The sequence below is a fragment of the Lynx rufus genome, unplaced genomic scaffold (assembly GCF_022079265.1).
Source record: "Lynx rufus isolate CCGP_SWC_20201006 ecotype Redwood Valley unplaced genomic scaffold, mLynRuf1.p SCAF_38, whole genome shotgun sequence".
NCBI lineage: Eukaryota > Metazoa > Chordata > Mammalia > Carnivora > Felidae > Lynx > Lynx rufus.
The window spans coordinates 2,083,746-2,110,591 of record NW_025814854.1 but is presented as its reverse complement, the minus strand read 5'-3'; the positions used below and the strand labels follow the sequence as shown (position 1 = coordinate 2,110,591).

The 26,846-nt window shown below is 53.7% G+C and overlaps 1 protein-coding gene across 1 annotated transcript; it reads right to left on the bottom strand.

Annotated features, from left to right (window-relative positions):
- Nucleotides 1-180: 180 nt before the first annotated feature.
- Nucleotides 181-26,529, bottom strand: NELFA (negative elongation factor complex member A). Its single transcript, XM_047094238.1, is given in 12 exon segments — nt 181-916; nt 1,036-1,135; nt 1,234-1,341; nt 1,343-1,515; nt 2,309-2,420; nt 3,114-3,202; nt 3,575-3,644; nt 3,740-3,870; nt 5,587-5,676; nt 6,898-7,059; nt 8,275-8,446; nt 26,226-26,529. Coding segments are annotated over 12 exon segments (1,602 nt in total). The 5' UTR covers nt 26,436-26,529; the 3' UTR covers nt 181-731.
- Between the last annotated feature and the right edge of the window lie 317 nt (nt 26,530-26,846).

Below are 26,846 nucleotides of genomic sequence, written 5' to 3'. Positions count from 1 at the left end.
TCTGAGCGGACGCTCAGCCCCGCCCCGGGTCCTCCATCTTCCCTGAGGAGAGCCTTTGACCCTGGCTCCCCCTGGTCGGGGAGTGACCATCCTGCCAGCCCGCCGCCACCCACCCCAACGGGGGCTGCGGCCCTGGAGCAGAGAGGACGGGCTGGCCTGAAACACCGCCGCGGGGCTTTCTTTAGAAAAGCTAGACTTTAATTACTCAGATAGTTTTACAATGAAAACAGGTACCAGAAGACCGGTCTCAACGCTCACAACCGTACAAAAGACAAATACAAAAGCTGCGGGCGGTGAGCGCGGCCCGCATCTCCCGCCCTGGGGTACTCGGCAGCCCTACCTCACCCTGTCCACCGCGCCAGGCATCCCTTTGGTCCCCTCAACCTCGGGGGGCGGGGAGAGCGTCGCACTAGCAAGGAAAAGCCCTCCTTCGTGGTCAGTGGAATTTAAGAAAAAATAAAAAAGATAAAAGTCTAATAAGCAGAGCTGTCGCTAAAATTCGAAAGTTATAACTTTTCTGGTTAACTTGAACATTCGAAAATGTAATATTGAATCCAAAAAAGTATCCGAAATCACACAAAAGGTAACCCATAGTAAAATTTAAAAAACAAGTCCAGAACACCCCCGAGAAATGAACCTAAAGCTTTAGCGGGCTGGGGCCCGGTGGAGCCCGAGGAGCGGCCGTCCCGCCAAGCCCCACGGCGAAGGCCGGCACGGGCGGCGGGCGGCCCCTAGGACACGTTGGCCATGGGCTTGTACTTCTTGAAGCGCGTCCACTGGCCTGTGGCATAGTTCATCTCGAACACGGTGTCCACCAGCATGGTGGTGCTGCCCTGGCCGTCCGACTTGGGCAGGTCCTCCGTGTGCTCGCTGAGCTTGATCTGGATCACGTCGCCCTGCTCCTGGCACGGGTTCTCTGCGGAGGGCAGGGGCTGCTGGGCGGGGCACCGGGGACTGAGGAGCCCGTCCCCCCGCCCCTCCCGGGGCCCTCGTCCCCCCGCCCGCCCCCCCGGGGCCAGCCACACACACACCTACCTCGGGAGCCGGCCATGAAGCCCAGGATGAGGGCCTTCTCCGGCCGTGTGACTTTGTTGGCCGTCTTGAACATCTCCTGCGCGGCAAACATCTGCTCTCTCTGCAAGCGTGGACAGGGGTGTGGGTATCCGGGCACTGCGGGTGCCCCCACTGCAGCTGCGGGCGGGCAAGGCCTCAGCCCGCCCAGGGCACACCTACCGTGAGGGACAGGTTCTTCTTGGGCTGCTGCTGCTGGGCAGGGGGCTGGGTCTGTGGGGCCACCATGGCCACCGGAGGCGTCTGGGCGGCCGGGGTGACGGCCGGGGGGTGTGGTGGGCGTCAGGGGGGAGGTGGGCGTTGAGGGTGTGGACGCGGCAGGGCTCGGGCCGCTGTTGTACATGGGTGCCCTCTGCTTGAACTGTGCTGGCAGCGCAGGGCTTGGGGCACTGGGCTCCTCAGGCGGCCGGCTGGCCTGCAGGCCAGCCTCCCGAGAAGACGGTGCTGTAAGAAGAATGCGGTCTGGTGATGGGGCGGGGGAAGGAAGGGGGGACGGGGACCCCGGGGACCCCCCCCCCCCCGGCCCTTGAGCTCTCCTGGGCTCCACTGCCCCTAGAACAAGGGGACAGGTCCTGCTCCACCTCCCAGGCCCTGACTGCCAGACCCCGTCCTGCCTCTGAGTCCCCAGTGGGAGGCCGTCTGGCCGAAGCTGGGGCCTGAGCCTGAACCACCGGCAGCACCTCCGGGCCCCGCGGGAGCAGGGAGTCTCAGGCTCTTCCAGACGGCAGATGAGATGTCCAGGCCTGGCCCAGCCCCCTGCCCGCACCCCTCCCTACCCCCCCCCCCCCACCACGGCCCCGGTAACACAGGAAGGCAGCCTCCTGCAGCCCAACAGGGCTGCTGGCCCCCATGGCCCCCTCTGGCCACTTCCGCTCCCGGAGGGCAAAGCTAAGCCCAGTGACGCCAGAGCCCCAGAGTCAAGTCCATTACCCTGGGTCCACCTTTTTGTCAGAAATTCTGTGACTGCGAGGGGATCCCTGGACCCTATCTTGACGTCAGCTGGGCAACCCCCTCCCCCTCCTCCAGCTCCCCCACTCCCCACTGGGCCCTACGAAGGGGCCTCCAGAAAGGACAGAGCAGGTGAAAACTTGGGGTTTTGCTCCAGCACAGATGCCCTGCCGCCCAGGGAAGCGCCATGTGAGCAAGGGAGGATCCGCTCCCTCCCCAGCGGGCGGCAGTCCCGGTGGGTGCTGGGGAGGGGTCTGGAGAAGGCTGAGCCGGACACCTGCCCGCTCACCTGGTGGGGTCTCGGAGCTGGGGATGTAGGACGAGGCCGGGACCACGCTGGGGGTGGCAGGCAGGTAGCTCGTGGAGGGCAGCGCAGGCTCGTTGTTCAAGGATCCGAGTTTCTGGAACAGATTTTATTACGATCCCTCCCAGAAGAGACCCAGGGCTCAGTGCTTCCCCTGGACGCTGGCCTGTGCTGGCTCCCCTGTGAGCCTCAGACTCCATCCTCCACCCCCACGGGAGGCACTCCCAACCCTGGGGCAGGACGGCGGGCACTGCTCTCCTCAGCCCCTGTCTGGACCTGCCTCATGGGGGGCGGGGGAGGGGGGGCTTCCCAAACCAGCCAGCCAGGAGGAGAGAAAACACCACTCTGCAATAGAAGGAAACTGGGCCGTTACCCGGAAGCAAGCCATGCCCACAAGGCCTTTCTCCAGCCCTTGCCCGTGGCCCCATCCCCACGAGAGCTGCGTGGGGATGGTGTGCATGGACGAGAATCCGAGAAGCAGGCTATGCTTGCCCGCTGACCCCCTCCACTGTGGGCGGGACTGAGGCCCCAAAGACAGGTCCCCACTAGAGAGGGGAAACCAAGGCCCAGAGGTGAGGAGACTCACCACAGAGCCCCCCGGAAAGCACACGTGGGACGCGCACACACAGCCCTAGTGCAACGCCTCTCGCACCCGTATCCACACACACACACGCTCCCCACAGGGCACACTGTGTGGCTAACCACATGTCGGCCGCAAGAGGAGCTGGGGGGGGGGGGTGGGGGGAGATGGGTGGTTGTGGAAGGCGCCCCTGCAGCGCCCAGGCCCCACCTGTGTGGACACCAGGCCGGCCGCGTAATCTGGGGTGGCGTTCTCCACGACGGTCTCCTCCTTGGCTGGCTTTTCCACCACTTCCGCATCTGCTGACAAAACAGAGTCCTCGCCAGTGGCCCCGACTGCGCGCACCCCACAAGCAGGCCCAGCGGGCCCCCGGGGTGCAATCCCGAACCGCCACACTGAACGTGTGCTTCAAACACGGTCTCCAGGCAAAGAACAGAGTGAGCTCATTTTCCAGAAGTCCTGCCCCGTATGATCACCGCGCCCCGGTTGAGGACCTAGCGTCAAGACAAAAGCCACCGGCGGGACGAGTCACCGGGAGAGGGACCGGCCAGGAAGCGCAGCCCCCAGGTGGACTGCAGCCCAGACCCACCCCGATGCCTGACCCCCGGCTCCCCGACCAAGCGCCCGGGCGGAGGGCAGCCCAGACCCTGTAGGGAGCCCCGTGTACACACCCAGCGTCTTCCTCCTCCTCTTTGCCTCTCGGCCGGCTCCCACCATGTCCAGCTCAGAAATGTCGAGCAGCTGTCAAAACAGACAGAAGCCGGCCCTTACCCGCGGTGTGAGGGACACCGAGGCCGGTCTCGTGAGGCCGCGGATACCAGAGGGGAAGTGCCTACCTTCACTCCCCTCTCCTTCCGCAGGGGGGTCCTCGAAGGCGGGATGGGGGTCCGGTTCCCGGCGGGGCTGAAGACACTGGGGGTGGTGGGGCTTCTGAAGGGCGCCTGCTTCGGGATGCCTTTGAGCGGGGCTGCAAAGAGGTGGGGACCTCAGGGACCGGCCTGTCTCCTGCCACTCTCATGCTTCCCTCTGAGGAGCGAGGCCACCCTGCCAGCACACCGCCCGCTTCACCGGCCCCGTGACACCATGCGCGAGCCCAGCGGGTGCAACCCCAATTCCCACGGACCGCCGTGTCTCTGCGAGGGTGGGTGGAGGCGACATCACCAGTACACCTGCGACCCTGGGCGACCCTCTCCTGGTGGCCAAGGGCTCAGGTGTCGAGTCTGAGGGCAAGGCCATAGGAAGCAATGACATCACAGCCAATCTAGGATATTGTTGACAAAGCACGAACAAAAACCGACACCGTGTCTGCAGCCATCCATCCTAACACAGCGGGCTTCCGACGGCACGGACGCAACTTCTACCCACGCTCCCTTCTTGTACCTCCCAGCAAACTGACCGTGAAAGGCTAGATACCCACACACTGCAGCCAGAATCACCCTCCCTCCCTCCCTCCCACCTCCCTCCCTCCCTCTCTTCCTTCCTCCCTTCCTCCTCCCCTCCCTCCCTTCCTCCTCAAGTTGGTCCTAAGTGTGTCAAAAAGAAGTCACCTGACACACAGCGACCTTCCCTTTCAAGCAGGGCCTGCCCCCCCACCGCTGGGCATCTAGCACCTCCCCACTCTCGCCCCCGGGACCCCATCTCCACGCTCAGCCCGCAGGCCTGCTCCTGCTCAGGTCTCACCCCGTGAGCCAGGCCCAGGGCACACGCAGCCTCTGGCCAGCACTGCCCTCAGGACACGTTGCTGGGGCGTGGAGAACCTGAGAGCTTTCTCCGGTGAGCGGGGTGGGCGGGCCTCTAGAAGGGACCCCGCCAGGCTTCCCTGTCAGCTCAACAGGGTGCCCTCTGTTTTCAGGTGGCACCCCTCCCCTGCTGCCCGGTCACCCTGGGCCCTGCCTCTTGCCCTTGGGTTGGTTTGTCCGGTGCCTTCTGGAGGCACGCTCCAGGCCACCTGTTCTCTGCTCCGGTGATGTGCACGCAGGGCTGGAAACTGTTTCCAGCCCTGAGGGAAGGAGGAAGGTACGGCCCAGGAGCACCAGCCACCGGGGCATTTCGCAGTCCACCGTCAGTCCCGAAGCTCTGCGGCGGGGCGGCACTCACCGTGCGCAGGGGGCACCCTCCCCCCCCCCCCCCCCCACATCCTGCTCAAATTCTGGTCTTGCTCCTCTTGGCATGTCCACGTATATCCTTCCAGGTCTTTCCGTAGGTGGAAAACCTGCATTAACCCTGAGCTCTCCTCATTCCACGCGTTCCTTTCCCAACACCTCTTAAGGCACCTTTGGGGCCCAACATTTAAATGGTGTGGCTAGGGGCGCCTGGGTGGCGCAGTCGGTTAAGCGTCCGACTTCAGCCAGGTCACGATCTCGCGGTCCGTGAGTTTGAGCCCCGCGTCAGGCTCTGGGCTGATGGCTCGGAGCCTGGAGCCTGTTTCCGATTCTGTGTCTCCCTCTCTCTCTGCCCCTCCCCCGTTCATGCTCTGTCTCTCTCTGTCCCAAAAAAAAATAAATAAACGTTGAAAAAAAAAAAAAATTAAAAAAAAAATAAATAAATGGTGTGGCTAACCAGGAAAAACCGTCTTTGAAGCCAAACCCCAATCTCTGACCCAGAGGCAAGCCCGGAAGCAGGAAGGAGTCCTGCGGCTCCGTGCTCGGGCTGCCAGGGCGGAGCGCAGCGGGCAAGGCCTTACTTGTGGTGTCCATCTTCCGGAGCAGTCCCCGGCCCTTGGCGTGGAAGGGCACGCCCGCGCTCCGCTTCAGCTGCTGGGCCGTCTCGGTGGCTGTAAGAGGGTTGCACGTGTCAGCAGCGTGTCCCGCGGTACATGTGCGTGGCGCTCACGAAATGACTCGCTAGGAAGTAGGTGCTGTAAGTATTCACTCACACACACACACACACACACACACACACACACACACACACACGGGTCTCTCTTCCTAAAGACACATTCATACGTTCCCCGAAGCCCAATGTGACTGCAAATGGTATGTTTTTTGCTTACAAGACCTACTTTCAAGTAAGGAGAGCCGTGGGGCTGCCCGGAAGGGGCAGAACCGTACTCCAGAGGGGCCCGACAGGGGAGCCAGAGGGAGGCCTCCTGGGCACCCTGTGTGAGGTCTCAAATCGGGCAGCCCCGATGGGAGTGTCCTCACTGGACACTGATGACCGTGGTCATCAGGCAAAGTGTGTGCAGACGCAGAAGTATGAGGAGGGAACGAGATTTTCCTGAGACGGCTCGGTGGGTGCTGGGGAAGGGGAAGGGAGCAGCGAGGCGGGGCCGGAAGCCTGGTCCCCAGCACTAGGCTCTGCCACAGGGGACAGCGGGGCCACCAGCCCCATGCAGCCACAGCACGGCACCAGACCCAAGACACTGTCTATTCTGAACTAAGAGTCACAACGGCTGGTGTGTTTTACCCAGATGCTTTGCAACCAGGGCATTTACGTATGTCATTGACACCAATTCTGTAGCCATTCAAAATAAAAGTTTATCGGGATATGTTTTGCAATTTGGTTGAAAAGAATCAACTTCCTTGCCTTTTTTCTAGCAAACAACTTCCACACCCATTTCACATGCTACTGTCTGAGAAAACGTTAAATAAAACGCTGAAACATCTTTACGGTGAAATGCACGCCATCTGCAACTCCAGAGAAAGGCAGTCACAGGAGGGGCCGGCCTTTCAGGAGCTTTTGCCAGGCCACCTATCACTGCCCACATCACTGTTTGCAGATTTCACTTTTTGTAACAAGATTACAGACACTTTAACCCGAAAATTCTGAAGTTTCTAGAGCAGATTTTAGAACACACAGTTTAGCGTAGCAGTAAATAAATTTCTAAAAAACTTTTGCAGACCTCGGTCTCAAGAAGACAGGTTAGGAGCCATAAATCAAAGAACTCTGAAAGTAAAAGTACAGACCGAGGCCGAAGCACGACCGTGAGCTCGGCAGGGCGGCCCCGAGAGGAGAGGGTCCCCGCCAGCCCGGCGCCTAGATGGCGGACACTCACATTTCTGCAGGAGCTCTGCCCTCAGCGTGGCACTCTTCGGCTTCCTCTTTAATTGAAAATGTTTCACTGGGGGAGTGAGGGGTCCGGCGAGGGTCGTCAGGGCGTTTTTATTCAGGTACTGGCACTCCAGTGGCAGCATGGCTGACGCCTCACACTCATTCACTGCTCATTCAAGAACCGACACAACTCGTTAGGAGCTCCCTCACCCAGGCCACCGTCTCCACCACTGATGTGAAAACACAATCCAAGATGCCGTTTCCTATTTACAGCTGCGGATCTTCCGCTTTGATCCGTCAAAGACGGACTCCCCAGCGTCTCCACTCCACCAGTCGCCCGCCAGTCGCGGCCACCAACATGGCTGGTGGTCAAGTGGGTGGCCACCCACCAGGATGGGGCCCCACCGGTGTGCATCAATACGACAATTTTTGGAGAGTGTCTCCAGCATTCCCAGGCATCAGAAATGCCCACACACCCCCGAGCAATAGGAAAGGTGAGTCTGTGGTCACCATAGGCTTCTCTCTGCAGCCTCCACGGGCCCCTGTCAGTGGTCTCTTCCGGCTTCTGCTGGATCCTGGCCCTCAGAAGCAGCACTCGGGTGGCTTCTCTGTCCCCCCAGGAGTCAGAACTCAGGGAAAACCCTTGAGGAAGGAGCTCAAATGCACCCCTATTTTTCCTGCCCCCCCCCACCATAGGACCAGGCCCCACCCTCCCCCCCCCGCCAGGGGCCAAGAAGCCCCCTGCAGCCGAAGACAAAGCAGGCCCTTCCCCACCTAAGAGGCAGACCTCACCTGGACCCTGGTCAAGATAACCACCAGGACAAAGACGTCCTGGGTTTGCTTCCCAGGGCTCCCAAAGACTCTGTGTTGTGTGGGGGGAATGGCCAGGCTACTGGCCCTGCGGCAGCACAGGCTCCATCTTGAAGGGGCACCAGCACCTGTCTCCGGACAGAGAGAGATCTGGGAGGAACAGCCCTCCTCGTCTTTCTATGTCTTCTCTGATCATTTACGAGAATTTTCTCAAAAATTTTCAGTTCAAGCTCAAAATAACTCAACTGGTGATACTTTAAACACACAGTTCTGAGCATCTACTCTGTGCCAGGGAATGTTCTACGCTCTAGAGATGCAACCTGAACGGGCAGAGCCCATGGCCTCACGGAGCTGAGCAGTGAGGAGCGGCTTGCGGGCTGTTGACAAGCTTGGTATTCTGAGACGGGCCAGGAGCTGGGCAGCAGCTCTGGCGGGGGGTGGGGGTGGGGGTGGAAAATGCACACAGATAACATTTCCGGAACCGCAGCAACTGCCCCGCACACCACGCAACACCGTAGATGTCAAGTTCACATTTCCCTCCTCCCCACATAAAACACACACACACAAATACCCTTTTCTCTAAGTTCTCCTAGAATATCTTGAACGTTGGGATTCTGTTCTTCAAGGTCAAGGTTAAGCGAGCCGGTGTCGGGAAAGGACTTCAGGATGTCAGCTACCATGAGAACCCAGGGGTCCGAGTCCAGGGTAGCCAGCTGGATAATCTCCGCCAGGGCGCCCTTCATCTGCCGGGAAAGGAGAGACAGTGTCCTGAGCCTGGGGGCTGCACGGCCGCCCCTCCCGGAAGCCCCGCCCACTGCTGACAGGCCTTGGCAACCAGCTGGGGACAGCAGCCCCCGCAGGTGCAGGTGTCTGCACACCTTTGTTCCCTAACACAGACAGCAGCCCCCTTCACACCCCACTGAAGCTCTGTGGGGAAGCGTCCAGCCTCCACAGCAACCGCCTCCGTGCCTGGCCCCCTCCTCACGGGAACCTGGGCTCCCCTTCCTCTGTGCTCCCCCCACCCCAGGGCCATCCCGCTCCCCTGGGCCACCACGGCCTCTGCCAGGTCGCGATGCCCACTCACACTGAGCGCCCCCACCTTCGCCTGTTGCCCACTCCCCCTCCCGCAGCAGCCTCTCCCCACAGCCCCCTAGATGGCTCCTAGCGGCACCCAGGTGACCGTGTGCCGGGACAGCAGCCGGAGGGAGGGCTGTCCACACACAAGCCCCTGCCTTTGCCAGGCCCACACCCCTGTTTAGGAAACCTGCTGATGGGGCACCTTCAGGAAGGAGAGGCGAGCTCACAGTCCTGACGGGGGAGCACGGATGCAGGAGACAGAGGGCCGGGGAAGGGGAGAAGGCCGGACCCTTGAGCCGCTGCAAGACCACACTAGCCCTACACTCAGCCCACCTGGTCACTGGTCTTCCCATCCCTCAGACATGTGATTCCTCACTCCTGGCCCCGCAGGGGCAGCAACTGCCCTTCTCACCTGCACCACAGCTCCCTGCCCCCCTCCCATTCCCACCCACTGGAGGAGAGGTACCCACGTGTGAGGTCAAAGCTTCAGGGTGGGCCCCCCTCCCCTGCCAGCCACACACAGGGTCAGGTGCCAGCTGACCAGTTCTAAAAGGCCATATCTTGAAATATGCAGAAATATGTTCTCTGATGGTAAAAATGATAAACCCTGAAACCAACATTGTACTATATGTTCACTAACTAGAATTTAAATGAATATTCGAAAAGAAAAAAAGCAGCAAACATTAATTTGTAAACATTTGTGGTAGGGGGGGCTTTTTGCTGTTACAGAAGAGTGCCCCATCCACTGCCTTCCCCTTTACTTCCATTGAGGTATAATATAAGCTCTGTTCTGCGTTAAAAACAAAAAAGCACAAAGTGAAAAATTAAACAATTTAAAATTTTTTTAAAAAGTTTATTTGAGAGAGAGAGAGAGAGAGAGAGCGAGCAGGGGAGGGGCAGAAAGACAGGGGGAGAGAGAATCCCAAGCAGGTTCTGCATCATCAGCATGGAGCCCGACGTGGGGCTCGAACTCACGAACCGTGAGATCATGACCTGAGCCAAAATCAAGAGTTGGATGCTTAACCGACTGAGTCACCAAGGCGCCCCAAAAAATTAAACAATTTTTAAAAGATGTTTATTTATTTATTTTGAGAGAGAGAGGGAGGGAGAGAATCCCAAGCAGGCTCAGCACTGAGAGCACAGAGCCTAATGTGGGGCTCAGACTCACGAAACATGATATTGTGACCTGAGCCAAAATCAAGAGTTGGATGCTTGACCGACTGAGCCACCCAGGTGCCCCTCAAATTAAAACAACTTTATGCGTCCCTTGCTACAACAAGAAGAGCATAAAAACACGTCCCAGGCCGACTAAAATTGTGCCTAAGAAAATGACACGTACTGAGCGCCCAGCGTTCTAAGTGGCTCAGTAAGATGGCAGGTTCCACCCTGGGCAATGGCTCCGAAGCACGAAGAACAAGAAACACACACAGACTGCGCCTGAGGAAACTCCCGAATGTCCATACTCGCCAACGACCACGCAGAAGAGAGGCTGCAAACGTGACGTCATGACGTGGCCCACACCGGCGGGCGGCTGCCTCACGAGCCGGGCGAGGGCAGAATCAAACAGGTGGGCGACGTGGGCAAAGGGGCAGAGGGACCGGAACCCTCTGGACACCGCTGCCGGCAATGCAAACTGAGGCCGCGCGGGGCGGGGGGGGGGGGGGGGGAGCCAGCCTGGCTGTCCCTCAGTGAGACGCGCACGGAGTTGACCGTGCGACCCGTGGCTCCACTCCCGCACAAACACGAGAGAACGAAAACGCACGTCCGCCCAGAGACCTGCATGCCAACGGCTTTCTTCCTAAGAGCTCAGCAGTGAAGGGGTGACTCAACCGGGGCGTACCCACAGCACAGATGCAACCTGAACTTCAGTACGTGACGCTGAGTCAAAGAAGCCAGTCCCAGAAGACCACACAGTGGACCAGTTCCAGGTGCGCTGTAGAGATGTGACAGGGGCCCGACAGGAACAGAAGCGACTGCTGATGAGGACAGGGCACCCTGCTGGGGTGACGAACTGCTCTGGATTAGAGAGCGGTGACGTCTGCACAACACTGTGAACGTACCCAGACCACCAAACCGCACGTGCAAAGAACGAGTCCTGTGTGAATATCTCAATCTGAGAAATGATGTGAGGCAGAAAAATCTGTGGGGGAAGTGCCCGGAAGGGTAACCGAGGGAAATGTAGCCAAAGCCTGCAGGATGTCTCCAGATCCGGCATCACCCCCGGGCCCGGGCCCCTGCCCGGGTGCCGTGTCCCCAGACGTCACACGCCTGAGCACCCAAGAGGCACAGCTGAGTGGTGTCTCCAGGAGGCGGCCCAGGCCGGCCTGGGACAGTCCCCGTCACCAGGATGCAGCTGTGACGACAGCTGGGTCAGGAGGCACGTACTTGGGTCAAAAGGAGCTTTAATGCTGCAGGCAGGCACTGACTGGCACAGTCGCAGCCAGAGTCGAAGCAAAGAGGAGGAAAGGCAAAGTCCGGATTCGGCAAATACTCCTCCAGAGCGTGTGATGCTGGTGACCGGTTACAGTGCCATGAACGTTTACGACTCTCTCCAATAAAACCAGAAAGCAGACAAATGAGTTCAAAGGAAGGTGACGGAGCAGTGAGGGCAGGAGCCCCGCGCGGACCTGGCGGGCGAGGGGAGGGCACGCGATGCCACAGGGAAGGCCGTTCTCCTTCAGCCGCTAAGTGTGGGGTCACCCGCCCCTCTCAAATTCCTGGTTTTCTTCACACAACCGGACAATCTGATTCTAAATTCCTCTGAGAAAATCAACAAGGGAAAATAAGAGAAACATTTAAAAAGAAGGTAACGAGAGGGCGTTAATCTCACCAGATGTGAAAACGCGTTATGAATGTGCCACACGATGGAGAACGCTCCGAGTCTCTCACTTTATTTCCAAATAAGCTGCAAATGGATCCGATTTCAGTTTGAAAAGTAAGACTGTGAAAATACTAGAAGAAACCACAGGAATCCTTTTTTGTGACTGCTAAGTGAGAAAGACGTCTGTACATACGATTCTAAACCAAGGACCACAAAAGGCAAGAATATCAACTTTACTACACGACTATTTTGGCATGGAAAAACCCAAAAAAGTCCAAGCCCCATAAATACAATCAAAAGAGCCACGACAAGCTAGAGAAAAAGTACTTGCAACTCCTATCACAGGCATTAAACACACACACACACTTGATCCTACAAGTCAGTAAGAAAAGGTTTACCAGAAAACGATTCAAAACTCTTAAAAACGCAAAGGATACTCAGCCTCACTCCATGTAAAAGAAACGCACACGGAAAGGAGACAAGCTTCCCGCGGTGAGCCTGGCGGCGCGGGGCAGGTACCTGGGCAGGCGACCACCGCGGCCCCTCGGGGAGAACAGCCTGGACTCGGCCACCTCGGGCCAAACCCCAAATCTGTCACCACTCCCTGGAAAAGCACGGGCACATTCCCAGGCGTGCCTGTGCCACAACTCCCCTCCGCGAATAAAGGAACAGCAGCTGATGCCAGAACGTAAGCGGGCATAACGTCTACAAGGCTTTTACCTTAGCAACACGCGTCGCAATTTATACGCTATGTGCTCTCAGGGCAGTCGGCACTTCCGAGAACGTGCCCTCCGGCTCTCTCGCACACCCGGGCGAGAAGAACGTGCCCTCCGGCTCTCCTACACACCTAGGCAACAGAACACTCAGGCAGAGCATTCCCCGCAGCGGAAGACGGGAACAGCTCTGCGCCCACCAAGAGACCCACCAGAGAAAGCAGACTCTGCGAGGCAGTGAAGGGAATGACGCGTGCGCGATCCCCTCCCCAAGCCTCCCCAAGAGGAGATGTGCAGCTAACCAGACCCTCTAATGACTTAGTTGTTCTATGGACAGAGTCTCTCCCGAGGGCCAGGTGGGGTGCGGTGTTAGAGCTGCAGAAACAAGCAAGACACAAGACGTGCTCTCAAAACAGCTCACACATGAGCACAAAATAAACTGAGAACCCACCTGCGTTCACAAAAACCTAGTGGTTTTGGTTTTTTAATTTACTTTATTTTTTCTGAGAGAGAGAGAGAGAGAGACACAAAGGACAAGCGGGGGAAGGGCAGAGAGGGGGACACAGAATCCGAAGCGGGCTCCAGGCTCTGAGCCGTCAGCACAGAGCCCGATGTGGGGCTTGAACCCTTGAACCGTGAGATCATGACAAGAGCTGAAGTCAGAGGCGCCCCTGTTTTGGGTGTTTTCTTTAAGAGGACAAGTGAGAGCTGCTGTGTGTGTGGGGGTGGGGGGGGTGGGGGGGGTGGGGAGAAAATCTCAAGCAGGCTCCATGCTCAGTGCAGAACCTGATGCAGGGCTCGATCCCACGACCCTGGGACCATGACCTCAGCCAAAATCAAGAGTCAGATGTTAGACCAACTAAGCCACCCAGATGCCCTGTAAACCTAGTGTTTTAAGTTGAACTGTGCTCCTCCAAAAAGATATGGCAGAGTCCTAATGCCCAGTGGCTCAGAATATGACTCTATTCAGAAACAGAGCCTTTACAGAGGTGGTCAAGTTAAAATGCAGTCATTGTGACTGGTTTCCCCTACGAAGAGGGGAAACTTGGACACACATGAGACACTCACAGAAGAAAGACAAGGTAAAGAAACAGGGAGAAAACAGCTATGTGACTGGAGCGATGCTCCTATAAGCAACCAAACAGCCGAGGCCATCCCGAGTCAGGAGAGGCCACCCAGAGCCGTGAGAGGCTATGTTTCTGTTGTTCTAAGCCATCTAGTTTGTGCTACTTTGTTACAGCAGCCCTGGCAAACTAATACAACAACCCTAAGGCAAAATGGACGCTGGTTTCTAAAAATGTTAATGGACTGAATGCGTGTTCCCTCAAACTACACGCTGAAGCCCTAATTCCCAGTGTGATGGTAGCGGGAGGGGACGGGGTCCCGAGGGAAGGGGTGCCTGCCTTTTACAAAAGGGATCCCAGACCTCTCTTACGGAGTGAGCACACAGCCTGAAGGCTGCCGTCTGCAGGCCAGGACAGCCCTCAGAAGACACTGAATCAGATAGCACCTCGGTCTCGATGTCCTATGGTCCAGAATTGTAAGAAAGTAAATGTCTGGGGCTCCTGGGGGCTCAGTCGGTTGAGCGGCCGACTTCGGCTCAGGTCATGATTTCGCGGTTCCTGAATTCGAGCCCAGCATCGGGCTCTGTGCTGACAGCTCAGTGCCTGGAGCCTGCTTCGGATTCTGTGTCTCCCTCCCTGTCTTCCCCTCCCCTGCTCATGTTCTCTCTCTTTCTCTCTCAAAAATAAATAGACATTAAGAGAAAAAAAAAGAAGAATCCTATCTTCAACCGTGTTCTCATGGTAGCTTTCATTGGGTCTCTGGGGGGAGGCAGATGCTGGAGTAAGGACCTTCCAGGTCTTGCCAAGAGGGCAACGCCGCATGCCCTAAAGCATGCACACACACACTCTCTCTCTCTCTCTCTCTCTCATATACACACAGCGTCACAAATCCATGAGAAAAATGCATGCATCTAAATGCATGGTTGGACACAGATCTCGGACTCAGAACAGAGAAAAGTGAGACCGGCTTCCAATATAACAGCACGTACAAAGGTGCACTCCTGACGCATTAAAGACCTATCTGTGAATGGAAGAACTACAAAGTGAAAAGAAACGAAAGAGGCACATCTAACGACTTCTTAAAACTTCAAAAGCACAAAGCATAAACCAAAAACTTACTGTGTATTAAAATGAAAGATTTCTGTTCAGCAAAGGACAAATGAAAAAGTTAACAGGTAACAAAATGGCAGATGCAATCTGTAATGTTCAAAACCAGCAGTGTTTACTACCCAAAATATACAGAGTCCCTGCAAATCAACAAGACAGCAACCCCAACGGAAACAAAGGCAAATGCTATTAATAGGCAACATACAAAGGAAATCTGACAAGGCAAGGAACACAGGGGACAGATGCCTCAAATGAACACAAACTATCAATTTCCAACCATCTGATCCACAAAACCAGAAAAGTGGACAAAACCAGGTGTGAGAAGAGTGAGGGGGAATCAAGTACCCTCAGGCACCTCAGGTGGGCGTGTGGACACTACAATGTCACCACTTAAGCAGATACATTCTGTGACCCAACACTTCCACCTGGGCGTAGACTTCAAAGATAGCTCCACAGTGACCCAGGGGTAAGAAGCCCTGTGCTACAGCACTGCTTGTTACAACCAAGCTGGTTGCAGCCTGCCACCCAGGGCTGGAGGGACGTGCACAGGGACACCAACTGCGGGGGCACAGTTGAGCAGGAGTCAGCCCATTTTTCTCTGAAGGGCCGGACAGTGACTATTTTAGGGCTTGTGGGCCACATGGGGAGGGGAGGGGAGGGGAGGGGAGGGGAGGGGAGGGGAGGGAAGGGAAGGGAAGGGAAGGGAAGGGAAGGGAAGGGAAGGGAAGGGAAGGAGGGAGGGAGGAAGATATGAGACAGGCTTAAATAAACTTTTCAATAACGTGCCAACATTCTTAGCTCACAGACCATACAGACAGGTCACAGGTCAGTTTATCAACCCTTGGATTAGATAAACAGCAACATGGCTGAAATAATTAAAAATAATGTTTTGTTTTAAAAAAATGAACTGAAGTGGGGCACCTGGATGGCTCAGTTGGCTAAGCATCGACTTTAGCTCAGGTCATGTTCTCACAGTTCATGACTTCAAAGACCCACACTGGGCTCTGCACTGAGTGCTGAGCCTGCTTGGGATTCTCTGTCCCCCTCTGTCTCGGTCCCTCCCCCACTTTGCGTGCCCGTGCATTCTCCCTCTCAAAAATGAACATTTAAAAAAATAAATGAATAAAAAAAATTGAAGTACGTAGACAATATAATTTTACATCAATTCAAAGTAGTAAGTGGGGGTGCCTGGGTGGCTCAGTCAGTTAAGTGACCGATTTCAGCTCAAGTCATGATCTTGTGGTCTGTAAGCTTGAGCCCTGCGTCAGGCTCTGTGCTGACAGCTCAGAGCCTGGAGCCTGCTTCGGATTCTGTGTCTCGCTCGCTCTCTGTCCCTCTCCTGCTTGCTGTCTCTCTTTCAAAAATATTAAACATTAAAAAAAAATTTTTTTTAAATATGTGAAGGGGCCCCTGGGTGCCTCAGTCAGTTAAGAGTCCGAGTCTCTTTTATTTCGGCTCAGGTCATGACCTCACAGTTCATGAGTTCAAGCCCCAGGTTGGGCTCCGTACTGACAAGCACCAAGCCTGCTCGGGATTCTCCCTCTCCCTCTCCCTCTGCCCTTCCCCCACTGGCTGTCTCTCTCTCTCTCTCTCTCTCTCAGAAATAAACTTCAAAAGTTTTTTTAAAAATATGGAAGATTTGCAACGTAAGACTGATAGAAAAGATGCTCAATGTCACTATCATTATGGAAGTACAAACTGACACCTATTAGGACGCCTGACTGTAGGGACACCTGGCTGGCTCAGCCAGGGGCGTGTGCGACTATTGATCTCAGCGTTGTGAATTCGAGCCCCATGTTGGGCACACAGATTACTTAAAAATAAAATCTGTTTCAAAAAATGCCTAAAATTAGAAAGGCGCTACCAAATGTAGAAGACAACTGGAGCCCTCGAATGTCGCCGGTGGGAAGGTGAGTGGTACCGTCACCCTGGAGAGCAGTGTGCCTGGGTGGCTCAGTCGGTTAAGTGTCCGACTTGGGCTCAGGTCATGAGCTCATGGTTCGTGAGTTTGAGCCACGTCGGGCTCCCTGCTGTCATCGTAGAGCCTGCTTCGGATCCTGTCTCCCTCTCTCCTTGCCGCTCCCTCACTCGTGCGCACGTGCAGGCTCTCTCTCAAAAACAAATGAACGTTAAAAAGAAAAAGGACCCAGCCATCCCTCTCCTACATGCTTCCTCCAGAGAACAGCAGTGCACGCAGGGACATAGCCGTAAATGGGGCATGCCCACACCGAGACAACCTACTCAGCAGTAAAATTATGAACTATAGGGAGCCTGGCCGGCTCAGTCAGTGGAGCGTGCGACTCTTGAGCTCGGGTTGTGAGTTCCAGCCCCGGGATGGGCGTCGACATCACTTAAAGAAATAAGCTTAAAAACAAAAGTTATGAACTATTAGCATACGTAACACATGGGCGAATATTAAAATTATACGCTGAGTGAAAGAAGCGAGACCTAAAAAACCCACTCTGGACGATTCCATGCATATAATGTTCTATAATGTGCAACTTAATCTGTAGTGACAGAAAGCAGTTGCACGGGAGAGGGCCAGGAGACGTGGGTTGTGATCCGCCGGAACCTTCACTGTCCTAATGTCACAGGTGTGTACATGTCGCATTACACACCTTAAATACAGGCAGTTTAGATCACTTACACCTGAAAGGAAAGAAAAGTCCCCACCTAAAAGCAAAGACACTCTTTTAAGTAGAACAGAATGGTTGTTGCCTACAGGGAACGTGGGAGCAGGATGTAGGGGTCAAAGAGTAAGTGCGACAGAACAGACTTTGTAGGAAGGAAAAGGAAGCCAGTAAAAAGTTTAACAGCAGACAGAAGTAAGGGATGGGGTGGTAAGTCAGGCACTGTCCAGACCACAACAAAGAAAGGAAGCCACTAGAAAATATGGAGGGGCTACCCAGGAAAGAGAGGAAAGTCCCATATGCACCTAACTGCAGAATCAGGGAGAAAGGGAGAGAAACTGGGGTGAAGGCAGTGTTGAAGAAATAACTGCTGAGATTTTCTAGAACAGACAGATTAAAGATACCTGTAATTTGAAAAGCCCACCAAAACGTGCCACTGGAAACTCGCAGGACGACCGAGTGAACCACGGTCCCGCACCAACGGTCTGGGACCATCACAGCCGAGCCTACAGCCTGGTGCCAGGCTGCTGGCTCGCTGTGGTGACACAGCTGCAGGCCAGAGGCTCACGGGCACCATCGCAGAAAAACAACAGAGGTACTAGGTTCCAGGGGGACAGCAAAGTTTAGGCGAAATTTCAACGAAGTGGTGAGTCCGTGTGTAAAAAAGGTCTGTGTCAGAACCGTGATGCAGACCTGGGTCCAGTGTCCTTGGAAACAACACAGGTAAGAGAGGTAGAAGTCACGTTCAGACCCTCCTCATCTGACCCTCCGCCCCTGGGTTGGAAACTGAGGCTGCTTCTGTGTGTCTGAGCATCTGAGATCCTCCAGGTACAAGTGGGACATTTCCTTCTTCCTGAGTTCAGACAAACAAGTTTGAGTCTGTAATTTCAGTCAACGGTTTCTCAGTAAGACAGCCACGCGAGGGAAGGCTCAGCACTCCACAGGAGCAGTGTGTGTCCTTGGGGGAAACTGGGTATCGTTCCCTGTGCAGCTGGCCTTGTCATTCTGACCCTCCAGCTGAGACATCTCTCGCCCTCCTGGTCACTGGTCACTGGAATCCCCAAGACCTCCCATGGTCACCCCGGACCTGGCTAACTCTACAGAATACACAGAATCTCCCGGTCCCGCTGTTCTAAGACTTCCACTGGCGCCAATGTCAGTGTCTTAGACCACAGTGGTCACTGGTGTTTTCCAGTAGCATTTATTTCCTAGAATGCCTTTTCAAATACAGCTCAAACATCCCAAAGTCACTATTCACATTTTATGACACTCTGTAGTCAGCAAGACACCTCATGTACATAATATCCTGAAATCGTTCGCCTCCATTTTCAAGGCATCATTCCGACTCCCCTAGCCAGAATAAAAATTTCTTAAAGAGCAGGAGCCCTAACCTACTTCTGTACCCCTTACTAAATAAACTAAAATACTGGATCATTCAAATCTCTTTTCCTCCCCCCCCCCCCCCCCCCCGTATTAGCCACAGACTGTTGTTTACTTAGCTTTTAAGAAGACTAGATAGGTCATAAAACTAGTAAACTGGTTTCAGGATTTCACAATGAAACACAGGTTGTAGCAGATGCTGTTGTGATGGTTAAACTTATGTGTCAACGTGATTGGGCCGGGGGTGCACAACATGATTGGGCCGGGGGTGCGAGACATCGGGCCAAACGTCAATTCTAGGTGTGTCTGGATGAGATTAACATTTGAATTGGCACACTAGATAAAGCAGATTGCCCTCCCTGATATGGGTGGGCCTCATTCAACCAACTGAAGACAGAACTCCTGCTTGGCCAAAGTGGGACACTGGTCTTTTCCAGTCTTTGGATTTGGCCTGAACTACCGGCTCTTCTAGCGTCTCCAGCTTGCTGGCTGCAGATCTTGGGACTTCTCTGATTCCTTAATCACGTGAGCCAATTCCTTCCACCACCACCCCCGTATATGGCATATGTGAGTATTTATAGGGCGTGCACTCACGTGCACACACAGACACACACACACACACACACACACACCCTGTTGGTTCTGTTTCTCTGGAGAACTCTAACACACTGTGGACACATCCAGCCCGATCATCTAGTCCCCCTGTATCTACAGTCTTATATAGAAAAACTTAATCTTTAGAATGACATTTCAAATGTATTAGATACTTAAATAACTTAAAGATAATTAAGATAGCTAAGTGGATTAAGATGTTTCAGCAAATTTTCTTGGGGCACCTGGCTGGTTCAGTTGGTAGTGCATGAGACTCTCAATCTTAGAGTTGTGAGTTTAAACCCCATGCTGGGTGTACAGATTACTTAAAATACTAACAAAAAAAAAAAAAAAAAAAAAAGAGGGCCGCCTGGGTGGCTCAGTCAGTTAAGCACCCAACTCTGGCTCAGGTCATGATCTCATGATTCATGCGTTCGAGCCCCACATCAGGCGCTCTGCCGTCAACACAGAGGCCACTTCGGACCCTGTCTCTCTCTCCCTCTGCCCCTCCCCTGCTCACAAACACCCCCCTCTCTCTCAAAAATAAATAAACATTTAAAAAAATGGGAAAAATAAAAAAGTTTTAATACCAAGAAAATAAAAACGCTTTTCAGAAAAGTAAACTACCCAGAATGGCCTAATCCTTTTGCAACCTAGCCAATAATTCCTTTATTATAATTTCCTGTAATATAGGGGCACCTGGCTGGCTCAGTTGGTATAGCATGAGACTCTTGATCTTGGGGTCATTGAGTTCAAGCCCCATACTGGGCGTAGAGCTTACCTTAAACACACACACACACACACACACACACACACACACTGGTGTGGGGGGTGCCTGGGTCTGAGTGGCTCAGTTGGTTAAAGCTCTGACTCTGAACGTCTTATTTTCCACTGAGGTCATGATCTTACAGTTAATGAGATAGAGCTCCGTGTTGGGTAGAGCCTGCTTGAGATTCTCTCCCCATCCCCTCTCCCAATCAGATGCGTGCACACGCATACTCTCTCTCTCAAATAAATAAATAAAAATTGTTTTGGTATTATGAAGTCCCAGAACTACATATATTGATATATATCAGTGAAAGAAAGCTGATATATCTATATTAAAGTTGGACCAAAAATGACTTTAAGCACAAAAAACATTACCACATACAGAAAGCTCTATATAAAGATCCATGGTTCAGCTTAACAGGCAACTAAAACAATTCTAAACTTGCATGCACCTAATAACATAGCCTCAAAATATATAAAGCAAAAGCTGATAAAACGGTAAGGAGACATGGACAAATCTATAATCATAACAGAGATCAACATACCCCTCTCACTAATAAATGAAGTAATTCTTTTAAAAATCAGTAAGACTACAGTAGACCTATACAATACAATAAACAAACTGACCTAATGAACATATACAGGGCAATGGATCTCAAAATTAGTGAATAAATCTGCTTCTCAAGTTCAATCACAATGTCTACAAAAACTGACTACATATTTTGCCATTAAGCCATCTTAAATTTCAAACAACTGAAATAATGTAGACTGTATCCTGATGAGCACTCAATACAGCTAGAAATCACTAACAAAACATAACTAAAATCTCTCCCTCTCCAATGTACAGAAACTAAGAAACAATTCTAAACTACAGTGTCAGTGAAGAAATCACAGAAATGAGGAAGTATTGCGACTTAACGAAAATGCTATTTAACAAAACTTGCAGGATGCAGCTAAAGCTGTGATTACAAAAAACCTTGCGGCTTTATACATGTATCTTAGGGAAAAAGCATTGAAAATGAGGTCAGCTTCCATCTTAAGAGATTAGTAAAAGACCAAAAGAAAAAAGGAAATACAAGGAAGAAGATAATGAAAATGAAAAAAAGTAGTTAAACAGGTAACAAATACATAACATAACAGAGAATATCAACAAAGCCAACAGTTGGTCCTTTGAAGTTCTATAAAATTAACAAATATCTGGTGAAATAGATCAAAAAAAAAGAAAAATGAAAAAGGGACCATCACTACACATGCTTCTGATATTAAAAAGATAAGAGGGTATTAACTACTTTATGCCAATACATTTGAAGTTTTAGTAGAAATGGTCAATCCTTTAAAAAAAAATAACATCAAACTTTTACTTAAGAATATAAAACAGGGTGCCTAGGTGACTCAGTCAGTTGAGCATCCAACTCTTGATTTCAGCTCAGGCCATGATCCGAGGGTCATGAGATCTAGCCCTGCATCCCACTCTGTGCTGACATCGTGGAGCCTGCCTGGGATTCTCTCTTTCCCTCTCTCTGCCCTTCTCTCACTCACACACATGCACACAGCACTCTCTCTCAAAATAAATAAATAAACTTTAAAAATAAAATAAAGATAATAAATAAGAAAAAAAAATCAATACTCAAAAAATCTCTCCACAAAGGAAATCCAGGCTCCCCCACATAGCTTTATTACTAAGTCCTACCAAACATTTAGGAAGAAATAATCCGATTATTAAACTCCAAAGAAAAGGAAAACAGAGGATACACCACAATTCCTTTTATAAGGATAGCATAACTTCAGTACCAAAATATGACAAGGACAATTTCAAAAAGTAAAATTACAGGTTAATTTCACCCAGGAACATAAATACAAAATTCTTACACAAAATATCTGGGCAACATAATCCAACAATATAAAATGACTAAATTAGGTTTATACCTCAGGGATGCAAAGCTGGTTTACAATTGAAACTATTCTATAAATGTGGTGAGTTACATGCCAAGGGATATTTTAACCATCTGACAAATTTCAAAATCCATTCATGTTCACACTATTAGGATGACTATGCCAGAAAGACTGGTAACAACAAAGTTGGGAAGGATGTAAGAAATTGGAACACTCAAAAATCACTCGTGTAAAATGCAAAAATGCTGAAGCCACTATGGAAAATAGTTTGGCAGTTCCTCAAAATAGTTATGATCCAAACAATTCTTCTCCAAGGCATATACCTGAGAATTGACATCCAATGTCCACATTGAAAACATATGCCCATAAAAACTTGTCATGAACTTTCACAGTATTATTCATAATAGTAAAACAGTATAAACAACCTAAATGGCCATCAACTGATGAATAAAATGTGTTCTATCAATACAATGGATATCATTCAGTTGCAAAAAAGAAATGAAATACTTACACGTGCTACAACATGGATGAGCCTTGAAAGCAGCCCGTCCCAAAAGACCACACATTGTATGATTCCATTCATATGAAATGTCCAGAATAGACAAATCATTAGACACAGAATTCTAGCAGGTAAGTGGGTGCCTCAGGCTAGGGAAGGGGGGTAGGGCTGGAGGGGGAGACTGCTAATGGGTACAGGCTTTATTTGGGGGCTGATGAAAATGTTCTAAAATTGTCTAGAACGATGGCTACACAAATGTGAAGATACTAAAAGCTGCTGAATTGTACATTTCAAATGAGTGAATTGTATGCTTTGTAAATTATATCTAAATAGAACTCTTAAAACTCATTCTTGATTATAACTTAAAACAAAATCTAGAAATAGAGAAGAATTTCCTTAACCAGACAAAAGCTAGCCATCCAAAATAATAGGAAACATAGTATTTACTGGCAAAACAGTCCAAGTTCTTCCCGTGTGATGAGAAACAAGACAGAGTCCTGGTGAGCCCAGTAAGGCAAGAAAAAACATAACTGGAAAGAGAATAGGAAAGACACAGAAAAATAGTTTACAGAAAAGATTATTGCAATTAGTAAGCCTTTGGCCCAGATACTATTCACAAACTCATCTAAAAAATAAAATTTTAACAGATACCACCTACAACAGCATGAAAAATGTGAAATATCGAGTAATACATCTAACAGGATGGCAGGCCTCTGTGGAGAAAATCGTTAACAGTTCATAACAAATATTAAAGCAGATCTAAATAGAGAGATACGTCCATATTCACAATCTATCAGATTGAGTATTATTAAGACGGTTTCACCCCAGAATGCATCGTGAGTTCAACTCGGTCTTCCATGTCGGTCAAAATCCCAACGTGAGGTATGTGTAACCTCAGAAGGGAAGATCAAACACACGTGGAAGTAGAAACGACCGAGAATAGCCCGAGATGCCCCTGAAGAACAAAGCGGGAGGGGCTGCTTGTCAAGGCTTCTGTGTCAAGCAGCGGTAAGAGGACTCAGTGGGCTATTAGCACAATGACACATTCAAATGGCCTGAAGAAACAGAGCAGAGCCCAGAAGCGACCCGAAGCAGTGACAGTGCAAATCAACGGGGAGAGACAGCTGTTTCCGGAAGTGGTGCTGGACTCACCGGACATCCATATGGAAAGCGAAACTGCACTCCCAGCCTCACAGCACGATCAATTCCAGGTAGACTGAAGACCGGCAAGTGAAAGGCAGACTGTGCAGCTCAACCGGACAGCAGGAGCCCCACCACCCCCGCCCCCCACAGGGAGGCACATGCCCCACGAGACAAAATCCCTCCCCATCACTGGGGGAGGCGGGACTGGTACAAGCACACACTTAGAGCTAAGAGCTTCCGAACGTCCGAAGATTCCAGGAAAGGGGCTGAGTCAAGCTGAAACTGGAAAACATCTGTAACATATACAACTGAAAAAAGGACTGCTACCCGACGTACGTATGTATGTATATTTTCAACCTACATAGCAATTTAAAAAAGACAGGAAAACACAGAAGATTTGAATATTCACAAAAAGTAAAATCAAACAGTGAATAAACACACGAACCACATTAGTAGTAGTAGCTCAACCATAATAGTATTAAGGCAAATACAAGTTAAAACCACTGAACGAAGTGCCTACACTTAATACTGTACTGCACATTTGAAAGCTGTCAAGAGAGTAAGTCTTTAAAAGTTCTCATCACAGGGCGCCTGGGGGGGCTCAGTCAATTAAGCGATGGACTTGGGCTCAGGTCATGGTCTCATGGCTCCTGAGTTCGAGCCCCTGAAGGGGCTCTGCTCCGACAGCTCAGAGCCTGGAGCCTGCTTGGGATTCTGTGTCTCCCTTGCTCTCTGCCCTCCCCCACCCCCTCTCAAAAATAAATAAACATTAGGGGAGCCTGGGTGGCTCAATGGGTTGAGCTTCCGACTTGGGCTCAGGTCATGATCCATTTGCGAGCCCGGAGCCTGCTTCGGACTCTGTGTCTCCATTTCTCTCTCTCTCTCTCTCTCTCTCTCTGTCTCTCTCCCCAACACACACACACTCGTACACTGTCTCTCTCTCTCTCTCTCTCAAAAGTAAACATTAAACACTTTTTTAACGTTCTCATCACAAGAAACGATCTGCATATATGATCGATGTATTGACGTGATCACACAATACATACGAACACTGCATCGTTATGCTGCACACCCGAATATAACTAATGTCACTGTAGGTCAATTATACCTCAATTTAAAAAATGGAGTAGGTACTTTGGGAAAAAACAAACAAGAAAGCCCCACCAAACACCTTCCCACACCCTCCAGGCCGGCAGGCGCCGGTGAGGAGTCCAATTGGATACAACCACTTGGAAAAACAACTCAGCATCGTGCCGAGCCCCCCCCCCGCCCCCCGCCCGCGCCCCGAGTTCCAATCCCAGAAACCGTACCCTGGACAGAGACACGCTTACGGACACCCTAACGCAAACACCGCGACGCGGGCAACAGCAGGACGCCAGCGCACAAAGCTGGCCGCCAGCCACGGTCTCCCCAGGACGGGGTGGACGGAGAGCTGCCGGCCCCGGGAAGGGAAGGCCACTCGCAAGGAAAATGGCCCAGGGCCGGCGGCAGAGCGGACGCGCCACGCCGCACGCGCCACGCGGGAAGCGGCGGCCCCCGGCCCGTTCCAGCCGAGCCCCGCCCACTCCCGGCCAGGCACCCGCCGCGGTAAAGGCACGCGGGCCGCGGGCGGGAGGCCGGGCGGCGCGGACCGGCCCCCCGCGGGCGCTTCGGCACAGCTCCCGCACAAGCCACCAACCACCGCAGCGTCGCTGCGGGCCGCCGGCACCACGGCGGGGCTTCGGCATTCGGGAACACTAGTGCCGCGTGCACGAAAAGCGACGCCGAGGACCGTCCAGGAAAGCACAGAAACACACCGCTGCCCACTGAGCCGGAAAACGGAAAATGGGAGGGTGGCAAGACTCCAAGGATTCAGGGCCCTAAACGAGCGGCTGTTCCGCCAGGGACCGAGACTGCGGGGCCACCAGGGCCGCAGCTCCTCCGTCTCGTCCCAGACGCCCCGCTCCGGGAAGCCCCGTCCTCCGGGCAGCTCGCCGCCCCCCAGGCCGCTCGCAGCGCGGGAGCCCGCCGCAGCCCTGCTGCCAACAGGTGCCCCGGCCCCGCGGCCCCCGCCCCAACCTCCCCTCCCGGCCAGGGCGCACCGGCCGCTCCCGACCCCGGGACCCTAGCGCGAGCAGGGTGGGGCCTGGGGGGGGCGGCGGGGACGGGCCGGAGAGGGGGGCGGGGCCTGGGAGGAAGGAGTGAGGATCCGCGGGGAGGGGGTGTGAGGGTCGGGGACCAGGGGGGTCCCGGGAGGGAAAGAGGATCCTCCGGGAGAGGGGTGTGAGGGGGAGGGTCCGGAGCGGGAATGACGGTCTGCGGGGAGGGGGTGTGGGGAGGGGGCCCGGAGCGGGAATGAGGGTTCGCGGGGAGGGGGTGTGAAGGGGAGGGTCCGGAGCGGGAATGAGGGTCTGCGGGGAGGGGGTGTGAGGGGGAGGGTCCGGGGCGAGAATGAGGGTTCGCGGGGAGGGCGGATGAGGGTCGGGGACCGGGGACCAGGGACCGGGGCAGGAATGAGAGTCGGAGGGGGAGGGAGGTGTGGGGAGGGGGTCCGGGACGGGAATGAGGGTCCGCAGGAAGGGGTGTGAAGAGGAGGGTGCGGGGTGGAAACGAGGGTCCGCGGGGAGGGGAGGGTCTGTGGGAAGGGGGTCCCCTCCGTGGGGAGGGGGTGTGAGGGGGAGGGTCCCGGGCGGGAATGAGGGTCCGCGGGGACGGGGGTGAGGGGGCGGTTGGCCGTGAGGGTCCGGGCCAGGGGTGCGAGGGGGTACGTTAGGGACGGTCGGAGGGGAGGGAGCAGGGCCCGGGGCCTCTGGTCACTGGAAGGGGCGGCCCGGGCCCCCACCGCCGCCCGCCTCACCTCGTCCACGGTGCGTCGCGGAAGGTGCAGCGTCCCGAGCAGCAGCTTGAGCTTCACGGCCGACGAGAGGCCATGGAAGCAGAGGCGGATGTTGTCGATGACCGCGGCGGTGAGCAGGGACGCGATGCTGGGCGGCGCCCACAGCTCGTCCGTGGCCCCCAGTTTGTTGTGCAGCCACAGGCCCGTGTCGCTCTCCCGCATGGACGCCATCTTGGGGGGAGAAAGCCGGACGCCGCCGAGCCGGCATCTTATGAAGACACCTACGCGCCCGCGGCGAGGACCCCCAACATGGCGGCGCCCGCCCGGACGAGCCGCGGTGACGTTTCCGGGGGGGCGGGGCCTCGGCGAGACGCTGTGCAGCGACGCCGAGGAAGGCCCGCCAGCCGCCGTAACATAGCATGGCGGCGTCCGCGGCCGGCTCTCTGGAAGGCCGTGGGAGATGACGTCAGGAGAGGGGCGTCGTGCCCATGCGGCGGGTGGGCGGGGCGCCTGGGAGCAGAGGCCGGCGGAGGCCGGCGGAAGTCCAAGCGGGTGCTGCGTGTGCTCACTTGCGGGGTTGGCCGACGCCCCGGGGCGCCTGCCCGGCTGCGCGTGCTTGCTCGCTCCCCGTCGGGCCGCGAA